The following is a 16,583-nucleotide window of genomic DNA, read 5'->3' as shown; positions in this document are numbered from 1 at the left end:
CTCTTTAGGGGACTTGAAATAAATAATAAATAAATTCATCCTTTTTTACCGATGTAAGCGCCTTAGTTCACCTGTTACTATATGGCTATACGGTCCCAAGCTTACTGCCATTACAAACTCGCCACGTTAAATCTGCTTTGACTATGTTCAAACTGTTTTCTCTATTTAGCAAAGCAGACAGTTTTCACAACTGGGTAAACGAGATTAGCGAATTGAACAAAGAGGCGAAACTTGCTGTAAAATGACTCACTAAAACAGTTTGAGGAAGGTAGAATTCTCTAGTTCAACGATCTTTGAAAGTCTAGAAAAGAAGCTTAGTCAATCATTTGGTGAGTCACGTATGGTTGCCCAAAACAGCATTTATCCAGTGCCATGATCAAAGATGAATGAAATCAATCTCCTTTAGACCGACCACAGAGAAAATCAGTTGCGTCACTGGAAAACTCAGCATGAAACATAATACTAAACAATTATTGGATGAGGTTTTTGTGATATCCGGAATAATCAAGGTCGAGGGAAGTGATAACACTAACCGAGACCTTGATTATTTCGGATATCACAAAAACCGAATCTCATAATTGTTTTATTACACATTGTTTTAAAGAAAATAACGACAAAAGCGTTATCGCACCGAACACAGTTTATTTTCGACAAGCCTTGTTCTTACGTGAACTTGACATTGCGCTTGGAAATCATGCATTGAGCGCAACCTACGGATTACTCACTAATTTCCTAGCAGATAAGTAAGTAATCTGCAGGTTGCGCTGTTTCCCAGAATTAACTGTAGGCTTTTAGCCGATAAGAAGACAGATGGTGACTACAACGTATAATAACGTCAAATAACGGTTTGTCTCAATTTAAACAGAGGCAGAACTTTCAGTAATAGAGGGAAGTTTGATGTAGAGTTTCAATTGCTTAAACTGCATGTATGTGGCTATGACCTGTAGTCTAAAGCTCTTGTTTCTGTGAACCTTTTGTTTTTCTTTCGAGCTCGTATGTACATGTATACGTTGCTTAGGCTCCGATTGTTGAAAACTGGGTCAACTCAGCTTTGTTTGCTGAGACAAGATTAAACTTTAATGCATCATTTACGCATGGTGCTGATAACTTTGTCTTCAATAGATGATGTTAGATAGCTTTGATTCTTGAATTAACTTCATAGACCATAGGAGACCGTACAACCCAAAGATCAAATGAATTAGCGGCAAATTCATTTGCTTATAGTCTTCAAACATATGAAATGAAGTATTTTTAAACAAATATAAATACATTTGAAAATAGAGTAAAAAAGCTGTTTTCTTTTCTTTTCCCGTGGTATTATCTAAAAGAAATGGAAACATATTCTCCATGTTTCTATCGATTTATAGAAACACTCTTGAATGTTTGGGAGAACTCGACAAAGGAGTGGAAACACTCGCCTGTTGGCTCATGTTCCCACAGCATTTCTCGTTCTCCCAAACTTCCACTCGTGTTTCTATTTAACAATTTGATCATGAGCTCGAGATTTCTATCACGCATAGAAATCGAGAGCGAATAATCTAATTGTTTTAGTATAAATCTACTAGTCGTTCAAATTTTTATCTAAATCTTCTTCACAGACACTTCGAAAACCCCAAGAGGCGGCCGTCATTTTGTTAACAAGGGTACACTGCTACCCTACTCACTATATCTATCACAGAATAGATAGTGAGTAGCGTAGCCAATCAGAGAACGGATTTCGTGATAGAACGCTTGTAGATTTATACTAATACTCAATGGACACACGTACTATTTAAACACAGAAGACGTTTTCTGCCTTACACAAGAATTAATTAGCTTAGTTTTTTCTTATCGATTACGAGTAAAAATTCGACCAACAAAAGCACTTGAAACACTTTCTTCAACTAGTTTCAGAATGATATTTTGTGGCATTCTCACAATATCGATATGAATACTTCAGCAGAAAAATCAACTCACAAGTTCGCTCAAGTTCCGCCTACAGGCGTAAAGTACAATAGAAGCAAGAAAATAACCACTACATAAAGTCACTTCGACGCGATTTTGCGCGCTCTTCGATTCTTCGAAGGCCCCTTCAAATGTTTGTCTCATCTTTTCAATTACATGTACTCCGACGCACGTATCCGATTGTCATCATCAGAGATATTAACTGGTTATCGAAAAAGCCACTCAAAAGGCCGTTCAAAATCCAGGGAGAGTCACAACTGCTGCTATAACATATATATTTCTTTCATAGTTTCTATCAAGTTCCGTTTGCATCACCATACATGGCTTACCTACCGAATTAAAGGAGGATGACCGCTGACTTTTCAATGTCTAAGTCAAAGATTTGTATGTAAAAGCAGCAGTAGTGGCTGCCTTTTGAGTAGCGATGCTGACAAACTGTTAACATCTGTGATGATGAAAGCGGGATGGCTATGGAGTCGAAGCAACCGAACAGATGACACAAAACTGGACATTTTCCAATTCAACAATCAAGGATAGCGCAAAATCACGTCTAACTGACATGTACATGTATGTAGTAATTGTTTCTTGTTTCCATTCGATTTTACAATTGAAAGCGTAAGTTGACGGAACTTGTGATATAGCTCTGAAAATATTTCAAAGAAATGACCCAATTGCTTCTCTTCGCCGAATTTATACTCCAAATTAATGGGAAATGCTTAATTAGAGACGTCTCTTTAAGACTGAGAAACGGCTTTCGTGTTTTAGTGGATGTTCATGAAATGGCCATAAATCATAAAGTCCCATATAAACAGTACGACAGTACAGAAAACATATTGAAGTCGCCAAACATTTTATGGCTCTTTTGAGAACTTTAGTGATTTATCCCACTATCTATGCTTGAATAGTGTCATTTTCTGTTGCTCATTGCAGGTATTTGGCACAATTAAAGGCTGTTCACAATGCTACGAAGTTGCCTGGTTCAAAGAATATCTGTGCCTTAAGACTAATATTCAGTTGTACACGTAGAACATGATCCAGTGGACTTCATTTTAACATGGCTTTTCACACGCCGGGAATTTTTTGGCCCGAATCCGGCCAAAGCGACAGGCTCAACTAATGCGTCAGCGGTCGACTCCAACTAGGCTCTTTTACTAAACAAAGATGGCGGCCATAAGTGGAGTATTTTCGAATACTGTTCGAGGAGCACTTGCGATCGCAGAAGCAGAACTTGCATGTAAAGTTGTTCAAATGGGGAAAATTAAAGATGTACTTGAGGATATGAGAAGTTTCTTGGGGCCTATATGCATTCGTCATTTCAATACATGCGTTGGATTTAAGCACATTGTCGGAAATTTGTTCCCAATGCTACAGAGGCAAACAATGGATTGGCTCAAGCAATTTCGGCGACGAATGTCTCCCCGATGCTCTGTCAAACACCCTTGGCAGGTAATTGTGGAAGAAAAGCTACCTAGGGAGCTTTTTGATGTTTTTGAAACGATCGTTTCCCTAACAAATTTCGGGGTAATAACAATTAAAACACGAAAGAACTGCGTGTCTGCCTTCACTTCGCACAACCGAGTGAGAAAGGTTTTTTCTGATTGTACCGATCAGAATCTTACTCAAGCCACCTTCTTGAAAAGAAAAATTAAAGGAAACAAGCGTGTAGAAGCGATTATCAATGAAGAAAAACAATTTGGGAAGAAATATTCCTACAAGAAGGAACTCGTGGTCATAGATTTCAATTATGGTTATTGGAATGAACATGACTGGCCTCAACATGTATAAATATAATAACGACAATCAGAAAAATAGTTTCAACACTTTTGATTTGCTGCCTTATAATATTTTGCTATAACTTTCAGGCCTGATCTCATTACAGTCATAAAATCCCTGGCAAGAAAGGTTATTCTGTAGTAATAAAATTCTTGATGTTCATGCCAAATAATTGTTACATATCACTTGCTTTTCCTTGAATCAATACAATATATAAATCATATATAATATAGAAATAGAGAAATATATTAATAATATGCATTATATATAATATTGAAATATATTTTCATATCAACAAAAACTAATACAGATAATTTACTTTCCCTTGAATCACTCGCTAAGAAATATTTATATAAATATAGAATATATATTTTTTATGTAATGATAAAGTAATCATAAAGATTATATGTTTTCCATTGAATCAGTCCAAAATATATAAGGAAATATTTTATGGTAATATTGATCATTCATATAAATAATTAGATTTCTTTTGCTACACTCAAACTGTGTAATAGATAAATTATCTTGTATCTCGGAGGCATTTTTACAAAACTTCTGTTCAGCCTACGCTGTATTTTATAGCTGCTTTTGCTTCATTTGTGATTTTTTCATGAATCACTCATAAAGGTATATACTATAGAATATATTTTTTATATACTAAGGATAATTTAATAATTTAAGATGGTTGCCACAGCCACAGGATCTTGAAATTCCCTGACTTTTCCCTGACAAATGTAAAATTTCCCTGACCAACTAAATTAAAAAAATCACAAGTTAGTCCTGGTAATGGCTTCCAACCTCACCTCACAGCCAACCTCTCCACCCATTTAACATCATTGAATAGGCAAGAAATAAATTAGTACTCTTAAAATTTCATTTTTCCCTGACTGCTCTCAAAGACTTGAACTTTTCCTGACTCAAAATGAAATTCCCTGACCTTGAAGAATTATTTTTCCCTGACCATTTCCTGACCTGTGGCAACCATGTTTAATCATACAGACAATATGTTGTGCTCTGAATCACTAAATAATATATATATATATTGATAATTCATACAAAATATATATTTGTAATATATATTGTATCTTATGTTAATTTGTATCTAAGATAAATGTTTACAAATGTTCTGTTCAGCCTATTTTATAGCTGCTTTTGCTTCATTTGTTATTTTTCCTTGAATCACAGAGTCAGACACTAACTTGTGCAAATGGTCAGAACAAAAACTACATTTCTCAACATCAGCATTTTTGGGTAAACCACAATTTGGAAGCTGCTCAAACTGAAAGGACACAATCTTCTCCTTACCATCAACTTGTATAGAATACAAATTTCCTTCTATTCTTGTCATTTGATATCTTAGCATTGTCCCATATCTGCGAACAGGTTCAGTTTTCAGAGCAGTTTGCCCCGAACAACAGGAAATTTTCTGCAGAGCTACACACATGTTGCCCAGAATTTAAAAAGCTGACCAGCCAAGCCAAGGCCTGGTCATCCTTTCCAAAGGGTGCCCCACCTCCAACTATTGCCACTTTAAAAGACCCCTCTTGCTTACCAAACCAGTTAAGCTTATCCCTTCTTTTATTGTTGGCACTGAGGTAAAACTGTGCCATTTTAAACAATAGCTGGAGAAGGTCCCAATACTTTCCATTGAAATATACATTACATTCCTCATCAATCCCATTACAAAGTGTTTCCTTCACATCACTTAATTCACCAATGTTAATTTGATTAATTCTATGCAATAACTCCTTATATGTAAGAAGTCTGGGTACTGGAATGTTTTTCATGAACTGAATGTAAACTTTACTAACCCCAGTTTCATCTAAGCACATTGTCAATGATGACCTTATAGAGTTATCCTTCTAGTTACTTGCAATTCCACCCCTGTACAAAATATTTACACTCCTAACAAAATTGGTATGACTTTTCTCAAACTCTAGTATCTTCTGCTTTACAATTTTTGGAATCACCTTTTCTGTAAACTTAGCATATTTCATTAACGCATCAGTTAACACTCCTATGGGAGCAGTCTCATTTAAAACTGCAATGAGTCCTGCATAAGCAGGTGCCATGTTTTCTTCAGTTGCACCATGCAGCATTTTAGCAGCACTGACTGTCTGTGTTTTTCTTCGCCTGGCACTTCGGCTAGGACTAGATATCTTTCCATCAGCCCCCAAACTAGTTGGAGAGCTTTTCCTTCTATTTATCAGGTGGTCACCAACAGAAATCTAAGAAAAAAAATAAAGCACCCATCTTCAGCCCAAGTTCAATAGTTGCTTTTAATGTATTATATATAACTTATTTTATTAGATACATATTTCTACATTACCAAATTTCAAAGTTCTAAAGCCATGACATGTAAATTCAATCACCGAAACATGCCAGGAATATATATATATACCTACCTACCTACCTACCTACCTACCTACCTACCTACCTACCTACCTACCTACCTACCTACCTACCTACCTACCTACCTACCTACCTACCTACCTACCTACCTACCTACCTACCTACCTACCTACCTACCTACCTACCTACCTACCTACCTACCTACCTACCTACCTACCTACCTACCTACCTACCTACCTACCTACCTACCTACCTACCTACCTACCTACCTACCTACCTACCTACCTACCTACCTACCTACCTACCTACCTACCTACCTACCTACCTACCTACCTACCTACCTACCTACCTACCTACCTACCTACCTACCTACCTACCTACCTACCTACCTACCTACCTACATACATACATACATATCTATGTAGGTAGGTAGGTAGGCAGGCAGGCAGGCAGGCAGGCAGGCAGGCAGGCAGGCAGGTAGGTAGGTAGGTAGGTAGGTAGGTAGGTAGGTAGGTAGGTAGGTAGGTAGGTAGGTAGGTAGGTAGGTAGGTAGGTACGTACGTACGTACGTACGTACGTATGTATATATATATATATATATAATCAATTCGAAAAACTGACCTTTTCCTGAACATCTTGATTTTCTTTATTAATGAACAATTTTGCCTAAAAAATACAATGTAACCTGAGTTTCACACCAAATCATCACAACAACAGTGTATTTCGTGATAATCTGCGAAAACTTTAGCCCAAATAGACGTATTTAGAGCTAGAACACATTTTCATGGGTTTGATTAAGAACTAGATTCTTCCAATAACATTGAAAGACATGTAAGTGAGCAGTTAGGCGAATTTGATACTTGATCTTATATGTTATTTACCTTCGACTCCAATCGCTTTAACTTCCTTGTTTTTTTCGCAAACTCTAGATCACGGGCAATGGCACTGACAAGAAGGACGTCTTGCTGTCGTTTGATTTGTAAATAATCATTCAGAGGGAAGCGTTTTTTAAATCCTTTTCTTGGAGCCATCTGGCCGACGTCCGAGGCCAAGCGTCTTCATTCACATTCTGCGAGAAAAGTAAGAGTCACTTCGCTTTGTAAAGTCGAAATTCCGAGAATTCCAGCGAAATTAGGCTCAGAAAATGTGCAATTACAGGGAAACGAGAAGAAAATCGAAAATTCTGAATCGGACAAGTTCTTACCACTTGATGCATGGATCCGTAGTTTGGTTTCTTGCCTCTTCTTGTCTTGTCGTTCTAGAGTTTAAATCTTTCAAAGATCGCCTACAAAATACACTTTGCTTCTCAGGACAATGACATACGTTGATTCTCGACAGACGGAAACACACAATATTATCTTCACAATGCAAAGTTTGGTACCAAAATGAAGCGCTTGAGTGGTCCTATTTGCTTCGACCAATTTTACCGCGCTGGCGATTAACCATAAGTCATAGGGAGCCTGCATACTTTGCTCCTTCCAGACTCTGTCACAGACCCCCATTCGGCCAATATGGCGATCGAAAAAAATGCGGAAAAATATTTGGCCGAAATATTATGGTTGGCAATTCGTTTCAAAATTACGACAGGGTATACGCGGGTTTTTCTGCCGCGTATACTTGTTTACATACGTTACGTATGGGCTTTAAGCTCATATATACGACCATTTAGATCGCGTATATACGCATTTTTTAAGGGCCACATATTTGCGTAAATTCAAGCGCGGAGACATGCGAAATAAATGCCCAAATATACGCGTCCTACAAGGACCATATATACGCGTGCTAAAATGCGCGTATATGCGGGTCTCGTAAATTACGTTGTATATGCCAGCACGAAATGTGCCTTTTAAGAGTATGGCTGTTCGTGTATGATAGCAATGAAAATTACTTTAACTAGAAATCGTCAATATGGCGGCAGTGCTGAAATGCCTTGTCTTGGTCTATCTGCTATTTAATGTTTGTTACTGCAGCTCCCTCAGTGACTGAACTTCTAGAAACAGTTATGCGTCTTTTGAATGACTGTTCAAGATTTTATCATCACGGTAATCGTAACATGGCAGAGAACTTGATCGTTCGTCGTGAAGTTGCTTTGGATTCTGTTCACCGTTTAGGACATAGGTGCCCAAGCGAATGCTGAGAGAATTCTGCCTCTTGAATTGCTGTTGAGACAAATTCAATACTTACTGCATAGACGGGAACTGTTTGCAGCTCAGTTTTGAACTTGAGTAATCTCAAACTACACAAAGCATAAGCAGTGGAAAACATTCTTATAGAGAAAAATTTATATTTGGGTTAACTTTTAATCCTGGGTTAGCGTTAACGGGCTTTCGAACAACCCGGCCCTGATGATTCGAGAAATAAGACTAAAGTGGGTTTTCCAATTCTGGTATCAGTATCATGCTGGGTCATTTGCGAAGTAGAAATATCAATGTTCAGCATCAGCGTGTAAGGGAAGTTTTTTTCCAAACTGACCCAGCAGGGTCTGATTTGAGGTGGTTCAATACCATCACAAGGCGTGTCACGGCACGAAAAATTGGATTTACTCTAAAGTTGATCCTGATCAAAGTCGAAGTCAAATATGATCATAGCTTTGATCCAAACTTTGATGCACGTCAAATGTGTGTCAAAAATGTCATGGCTTTGCCGATACATTTGATCCATGACAAAGAGGAGGGCAAATGTGATCTTAACTTTGACTCCACCTTTGACCCACGTAAAAGGGGGAATCAAATATCTTATGGATTTGCCATACATTTGATCCCTGCCAAAGGCGAGGTCAAACATGTCAATAACTTTGACTACAGTTTTGACGCACGTTAAAGGCGTTCAAAGACACCACGGCTTTGCATACCTTTGATCTCTTATGTCAAAGGCGTTCAAAGACACCACGGCTTTGCATACCTTTGATCTCCTATGTCAAAGGCATTCAAAGGCGGCATGGCTTTGTACGACTTTGATCCTACGTCATGTCATGTCAAAGGCGAGGTCAAATATGGCCATATCTTGCGACTCCGCTTTTAACGCCCTAATAACCTGCGTTTTCGTATTTTTTTGCTGTTTTAACGATAAAATGAAAGCTTGCTTTTAAGTCAATGTGTATTTTTTTAATAAAAAAGTTTTCACTTGACCTGGAGGTGGCACAAGGAAACAACTCGAAAACAGCGGGAAAACGCGGCTGCCAGCAGCTTCCCGCATTTTTCTGGCCAATAGGAATAAAGGTCAACGAAGTCGGCTGTGAGGAAAGCAGACATTTTTCTTCATTTGGCTTCATTATGGCGGCTTTGGTGAAATTTTCGTTGTGTTTTGGACCAGGAAAAGGTAAGTCTTTGAATTTCGTTCATTTGCTTTCAATGTTCAGAGAATAACAGAGTTTAAAAAGTAAATTAAACGCAGCAATGGCTACATAAAGAGCTGTGAATTGCGTATATTTATGGCAAGACAGATCCTTGGCAGTAAAAACAATTTGGTCGAAGATTAATTGCACTTGACTGAATCACAGTTGATCGGCAAAGCTCTTCGTTAAGAAAGACCAAACTTTATTTTCAATTCACATATACTTACTTACAAAAGTTGACAAAGATAATTTTTTTTTCTCACTCAGTCAAGTCTTGTGCATTAAATTGAAGTGTCTGTCATAGCATAGATTTTAGCATGATCAGTGCTTGAAATAAACGTAACTTAATAATTAAGCTTAAACTTAACTCTATTTACGTATAAATTGTTGTGCACAATGCCTCTGGTAATTTCTGAGCTTAAACAATTTCCTTGAAAGAAAGCTCATGTAAATATATAGGAAATTTGCATTGAAGGAAAAACTCAGTCAGCCATGCATGACAATCCATCACGACCTGACTTAATTATCATATTCATTATACCGTTAAAAGAGTTGTTGACTCTGAAAATTTAATCTATGGATAAGTTTCTGCTTTTGTCTCTAGTTACCATTCTATTGAAAAAAAGCTCTGTTTGTTGCCACAGTTGAAATTATGATGATGTTTGTTCATTAATGTTGATAAATGACTTCACTGGGTTGAATTTAACAAATTGCATGTGGTTTAGTGTGGTCTGTACTCTTATCGACAATGATACGCATCATCACAGTGGTCAAAATGTTGTGGACTCACGAAGCGCAGCTGAGTGAGTCCACAACAAATTTTGACCACTGAGATAGCGAGATCATTAGCAATTGTAGTAAAAATATGTTTTGATATTTGTTGTATCAGGCTTATGGATCAGTCATTTGGAACTCCACTATCTCCTGCCCAACCACCTCCCCCCCCCCCCCCCCCCCCCCCACCCCGAACCTGCCAGGCATTTGACATTTTGAACTGTCTTCAGGGCTAAGAATGGTGTCATACCAGATGATCACATGCACCTACCCTGTGACATTTGCAAAACTGAGTAATAGAAATGTAGATCGAGTGTCAACCGAGGTGTCGATGGAGTGTTGATTGAGTATTGATCGGGTGTTGATAGAGAGTCGATTTAGAGGATCGATCAAGGGTATCAATCGACACTGGACCACGGATGCCTTTAGTACACATAATCCAGCTTATCCGTTAGTAGGTGAAATTGTTACAATGTTTGATAAAAAATCAAACTTGCCATTAGTTGCAAATTAAAAAGCTGACCCCATAATAATATTATTATGCAACCTCTCTGGACAATACCAGTAGTTTTAGAGTTTCATGTCTTGGTCTTTTGAGCAGTAGACCATTAAATGCCAATAAATATGTGACTAGTGGAAATTTGCTTATGAATGTTGTTTTTATCCTTCAGCTAGCCACTCTAGAAGAACTGAAGAAATTAACAGAATAAATTCTGGTAGAGGATACAATATACAACTCTGTAGTTCATAGTCAACTCAGATGCAGTTAAATCATGCAATGCTCCAAAGTGTGCAACATCAGAACATTTTGGTAAGTAAAAGGCTGGAATATTCATTTGTTATTTCTATATTTTGTAGCATAGACCATCTTATAATTTCTTCGGCCACAACTTTTAATTTCTTTTTCCAGCAAAGAAAGGATATAAATAGATTTTGAAAACCTGGCTATAGCTTATTAATGTTTTTTTAATTGATCATTTTTTAATTGTTTAATTGTTAATTGTTTTTTTAATTGATCTCAGAAAAAAAAAAAGTTGTTTCTTTTTGGTTCATTTAAGGGCAAGTGAGGAAATGTTGTCTTTCTTAAGGGACAAATACATCAACTGGCTCACCTGGATGAAAATTAAGTAATTAAAATGTTATTGAAAACATGCAAGGGGTGGGAATCGTTTTGAATGTTGCAAACCAGTCTCAGGAAATGTTGGTTTTTGACTGGTAAAAGCTGAGTTTTGAATCTAAATTTTGAGTGGTTGTCTGCAATATCGACTGTTTTGGTTTGGCCATCAGGTTTCCAAACCAAATTTTTCCAAGCAAAATTAATAATATGATTAATTCATAACTATTGATGGGATCAGTAGAGAATTTAAGGCGTAGAGGATTTGATAATAACTTAGTAAAAGTAAATTGACAAAGACATTTATTTGCTTTTACTCAATTTAAAATTTTCTTGGCAAATTTGACTGGATAATAGCCATTTCCCTCTATGAGATGCGGCTGCACTGGGAATCATAGTGGTTGTATTCATCATCTTGGACTGGATTTTTGTTTCAATGAATGAGCCATGCGATTCCATGCAGGCATGTCTCATGTTAAAACATTTAATTTCAGGAATTTTTTTCAGTGGAAAAAAGTGTTCAAGTAGTTGCTAACTGTTTACTTATCAAATGTGCAATTATTTTGATATGTTTATATGCTCCTTTTCACATATGATCTACAAGGAAAATAGGGAAAAAGATTACACCACTGAACATGAAGAGATCTGTGGAAATTACACAGGAACAGCAATATTCCCAAAGGTGTGTGTATTCCTCATTTCTTGTCACAGTTTATGTCAGATTTGTTGATTTTTAGATTGCTATTTTGCAACCATAAAAGATCTTTGTTGTAAGAGGTCTGTAAGATGTCTTTAAGAGACAGGCAGACAGATGGACTGGTAAACTGGCTCTAGGCTTTTTGTTTATTTGTGCCAAGCCGTACACTTTTAAAATGACCCCAAGTCTTTGTTCTCTTATGAAATTCTAGCTGGGGATAATCCTTGTTCAGATGATGAAATTAGCTTGTTAGACTGGCTCTTAATGACATACCTGTGTGACCAAATCTCTGAGTAGAGTGGAGAGAAATACAGAAGAAAGGCTACTATTGACAGAAGCACAAACTATTCGAAGGAGGAGTAATGATCTGATTGGTCACGTTTTATTAATGTGATATTAGCAAAAACTATAGGAAAACTTTAAGGAATAGAATGCCAAGATTCACCCTTAATATTCATTTCCAACGTTTTGTCAGTTTTCTTCTGTTTAGACAAATGCGGACAAGCAGTGGTCGACAGGATGGACTTATCCAGTGAAGATGCATTGATTAATCTCGTCAACGCCTTAGACTTTGTCAAAATGTGTCTTCCCTAGAAATCATGGGGATTTAGTTGGCATTGACCCCCAACAAGGCAGTTTAACCACTTTGATGAGAAAGAAGTGGAAAACACTGTATTCCATTCCACTTATAATGCAAGAATGAGCAAGTGCAAGAAGCAGAAAAGGAGAACTGCCAAAACATAAGGAGTTCCATGCAACGGACTGTACGTGCCATCTGGAAAGGACGCTTTAATACACTAGTTGACTTTTGTGCGAAGTTTGCCATTCTTTCCCGAAATTTTGCGGTTGTCTTCCCTATTTTCTAGTCTGGTCTAGTAAATTTAAGGAACTGAGAATTTAGCCATAGTACTTCAATGTTAGATAAATGCACTTTGTACCATGGAAGATTTGTTGACTGTTGTTTTCACGATAGACAGAACAATGTTTTCCTTATGATCAGTCTCATTACGTGTAGTTTGAAACCAAGCCTGTAACGTGGCTTTTTGAAACCTGAAGCCCAAAACATTTATGTAAGGTACTTGAAGGTATTTACTCTTGATAAAAACGGGAAAAAAAATTGAAACTTGGATGAAGTTGAACATATTTATTTTCTTAAAATTAGGCGCAGTGATCTTTCCGGGCCGCTTTTCCGTTAACATTTGTCAATAGTTTGGTACAAAATAACCTTATTAAAGCTGATATATTCTTCAAAACTTGTCAGATATAAATCAAGAGTACGGATCTAATTGCATCTTTCGTATGCGGAGCTACAAAGCTAGTGTAGCAAGCAGAAAAAAGCGTATAGGATGTGGATCGCGCGAAACGTGATCAACGGTCGCGAAGCGCGAAAGAGGAGCGCGAGCGAGAAGTTCGGGCGAGACGCGCGAGCGCGGAACGCGCAGAGTACCTTTGACAAACCTTTGGCCTGCGTCACAGGCATCTTCGACCACGTCTTTAGCAAACCTTTGACTCGAATCGCAGACAAATTTGATTACACTTTTGACCCGCCTTTGACAGTGCGCAAAGGCGTATCAAAGGATCACCTTTAACCCTAAAAACAAAGGCGTTCACAGGTGAGTAAAAACGGCCTTTCACGCCTTTGATTTGGTGGTAAAGGTTTATTCACAGATGATCTTTGACTCGCGTCACAGATCGTCAAAAGCGTGCAAAGGCGGCCTTTACAAAACCTTTAACCACACATTTGACGCGTGGTAAAGGCGATTTTTCGTGCCGTGTGTTGACAGCGTCAGGGGACCTAATTCCCTCTGGCACATTGATGGACTACACTGCCTTATCAGTTGGAGGTTCGTAATACATGGTAATTTTGACAGGGCTTTAGACTTTAAGTTTTGCAACAAACAATTCTGCTGCGACTGGACTCGCTCTATTCTTAGCTGCTGTACAAAGTTATGGATTGCCCCCTAGAGTGTGTTCAGACGAAGGGGATGAAAATTTAGAGGTAGGAAGAGCTATGCTATGGCACAGGGGATTTAATAGGGGAAGCAAAATTGCTGGGTTGTCTGTACACAACCAGTGAATTGAGCTTCTCTGGAGAGAAGTCTTTATTGAGGTCGGTCAGTTCTACTACACTCTGTTCTACCAGATGGAAGAAAATGGCATCCTGGAATCGACCAGCATAATCGATCTGTTCTGTTTGTATTACATATTTCTTTCCAGAATTAACAACCAGTTAAACCTCCTAGTTGAGGCATGGAATAACCATGCTGTACGCACAACCAATATGGGTGAACGCAGTGATTTTACAAGATATATGTAATACTGGAAATACTAGCTGTCAGGGACACATTTGATGATAACACCAAACCAGATGAATTATCTGGTGAAGACCCAAAAGGACTTACACTAAACTCACAGTCTGTTTCCTAAAACTCCCCTTGAGGTATTGATATATCATAGGCTGTAGGACCCACTCTTCCATTAGAAGCTGATACAGTTGGCAAAGCCCTAATGGGAATACACTGAGGTGCATGAAACTGCTCTTAATGCAAACATTTCCCATCTAAGTAGTAAATATTGCATTTGTCTCACCAGCGATTCTAGAGCCCGTATCTTCTCAACATTTGCCTTGGTACCTCTGTCCAATGAGTCAACTAAAGGATTAGCCTGCGTAGCTTGGCGGTTTATCAATTTTTTAAGCAATTTGAGCGCGAGCGCACAAAGTGACAAAACCGCGAAAACCAGCAAGAACCCCCCAGGCTCCTCGTGGCTACGCCGCATTTGGCGTTTGTTATCACGGCTTCGTCGTTTTCTTGGCGTTAGGATAAAATCTTGAACAGTCATTCAAAAGACGCATAACTGTTTCTAGAAGTTCATTCACGGGAGAGCTGCAGTAAGAAACATTAAATAGCAGATAGACCAAGACAAGGCATTTCACCACTGCCGCCATATTGACGATTTCTAGTTAAAGTAATTTTCATTGCTATCATACACGAACAGCCATACTCTTAAAAGGCACATTTCGTGCTGACATATACAACGCCATTTACGAAACCCGCATATACGCGCATTTTAGCACGCGTATATATGGTCCTTGTAGGACGCGTATATTTGGGCATTTATTTCGCATATTCCCCGCGCTTGAATTTACGCAAATATGTGGCCCTTAAAAAATGCGTATATACGCGATCTAAATGGTCGTATATATGAGCTTAAAGCCTATACGTAACGTATGTAAACAAGTATACGCGACAGAAAAACCCGCGTATACCCTGTCGTAATTTTGAAACGAATGTCCAACCATAAAATATGACCTAGAAATTCCCGGTGGATCATGTTGTGGAAATTGTACTGAACCAAAGACAGCTGATTAAATATCCATAAATTAGTGACAAATTGCCATTTTTGTAGGGAACTCCTAACTTGAAGGGGAAAAAAAATATTTTGACCTAATTTTTTGCCATAATCGTTCAATCACCAAACTCAACATAGAGCCAAGTTTGAGCGAAATCGTATCAACTCCTGCCTGGTTTTCTCATTGACACACTCTCAATCTAAAACAAAACCAGGACTACAATTTTTAGCCCCCCTTTTTTTACAAACACGAATAAGTGCAAATCGAGGATTGCATTTTGAAAAAAAATTAGTAAGTTGTGCAATGATCTGTATCTGTTACAAGTTGTGAAATCTCAGTGTGAACAATCAATGCAAACAATACCACCGGGGCTACAAAGAACGATCCGTACCCAACTAGTGCCCAATCTTCTTAACAAAAAAAAGGCTCGTAGTGCTGAGCTACAGTTTTCTGCAAAGGTTTCCTTGACAGCACGTGTTGCTAAATGCAAACTCGTTTCACCCTAAATTGAAATATCGAACGCAATCGCCGTCATAGCGTTGATCGACAAGATTTGGTTGACATTTGATGTGTATGAATTGCATGTCTTGTAGACTGATGCCCCATTGGCTACGGTCTAAGTATCTTATTTCCACGCGAATGTTTGGCCTAAATATCCCCTATCCCGATATTTGAATCATTCGAAAATCAACAGTTTTCCTATTTAATATCCCGGACAATCTGTTCTGAATATCCCAGATCCCATTATTTCCCCAAACATACGGTATCCCATATCCCGTATCCCGATAACCCCCAAGAATGCCTCTAGACTCCATATTTAATAGGTTTAAATAGGTTGAAAAATAGTTCCTGTAATTTCTCCTGAGTTTCAGCACTGTATTGGGTGGGGAGGGGGGGGGGGGGGGGGGGCAGCAAGTATTTTTAAAAGGATAGCCACGCGTTTTTTCAAACTTCAAACGTAAAACACAGGTAATTCGTTGCGTTCCATCATTTAGTGTCCTATGGACGTTTGTCTACCATTGTAGAAATGTTTATTTTCAGGTATCATAAGTAAAATGAGATAATGCTTGACAGCAAAATGGCGTTATGGTGATAACAAACAGCAACAACAATTAAACGAAATGAAACTAAACAAGTGAGGACGGGACTTGGCAGCTGTTTAAACATAATAGCACTGTGTAACGAGAGCTTGTACGCAATTTTTCTCCATGCAGCGCAGTTTTAATTTCAATTGCAGTATCAT

The 16,583-nt window shown here is 38.1% G+C and overlaps 1 protein-coding gene, 1 long non-coding RNA gene and 1 pseudogene across 3 annotated transcripts in view; 2 read left to right on the top strand and 1 right to left on the bottom strand.

Annotated features, from left to right (window-relative positions):
- Positions 1-13,241, top strand: part of LOC149103774 (uncharacterized) — a 248,417-nt gene extending 235,176 nt beyond the window's left edge. The window contains exons 3-4 of the long non-coding RNA XR_016201830.1: positions 11,904-11,973; positions 12,479-13,241. This is a non-coding gene — a long non-coding RNA (uncharacterized LOC149103774). The remainder of the gene's footprint in view (positions 1-11,903; positions 11,974-12,478) is intronic.
- Positions 3,016-3,889, top strand: LOC149103776 (uncharacterized). Its single transcript, XM_089273752.1, has one exon. The coding sequence runs from the start codon at positions 3,106-3,108 to the stop codon at positions 3,727-3,729; it is 624 nt and encodes a 207-aa protein (XP_089129878.1). The 5' UTR covers positions 3,016-3,105; the 3' UTR covers positions 3,730-3,889.
- Positions 3,754-7,773, bottom strand: LOC149103775 (uncharacterized; annotated as a pseudogene). The gene is made up of 4 exons (XR_016202067.1): positions 7,274-7,773; positions 6,951-7,138; positions 6,691-6,735; positions 3,754-5,945 (listed from the first exon to the last, which is right to left on the bottom strand). The product of XR_016202067.1 is annotated as an uncharacterized LOC149103775 (transcript).
- Positions 13,242-16,583: the final 3,342 nt, after the last annotated feature.

Source organism: Orbicella faveolata, unplaced genomic scaffold (genome assembly GCF_042242905.1).
Source record: "Orbicella faveolata isolate gen_17 unplaced genomic scaffold, um_ofav_v1 contig_35, whole genome shotgun sequence".
Lineage (NCBI taxonomy): Eukaryota > Metazoa > Cnidaria > Anthozoa > Scleractinia > Merulinidae > Orbicella > Orbicella faveolata.
Note: the sequence above shows the minus strand (reverse complement) of the source record. Positions and strands in the feature narration are given on the sequence as shown.

Coding starts and splice junctions, on each gene's coding strand:
- LOC149103776 (XM_089273752.1), top strand. CDS start 3,106: ATGGCGGCCATAAGTGGAGTATTTTCGAATACTGTTCGAGGAGCACTT.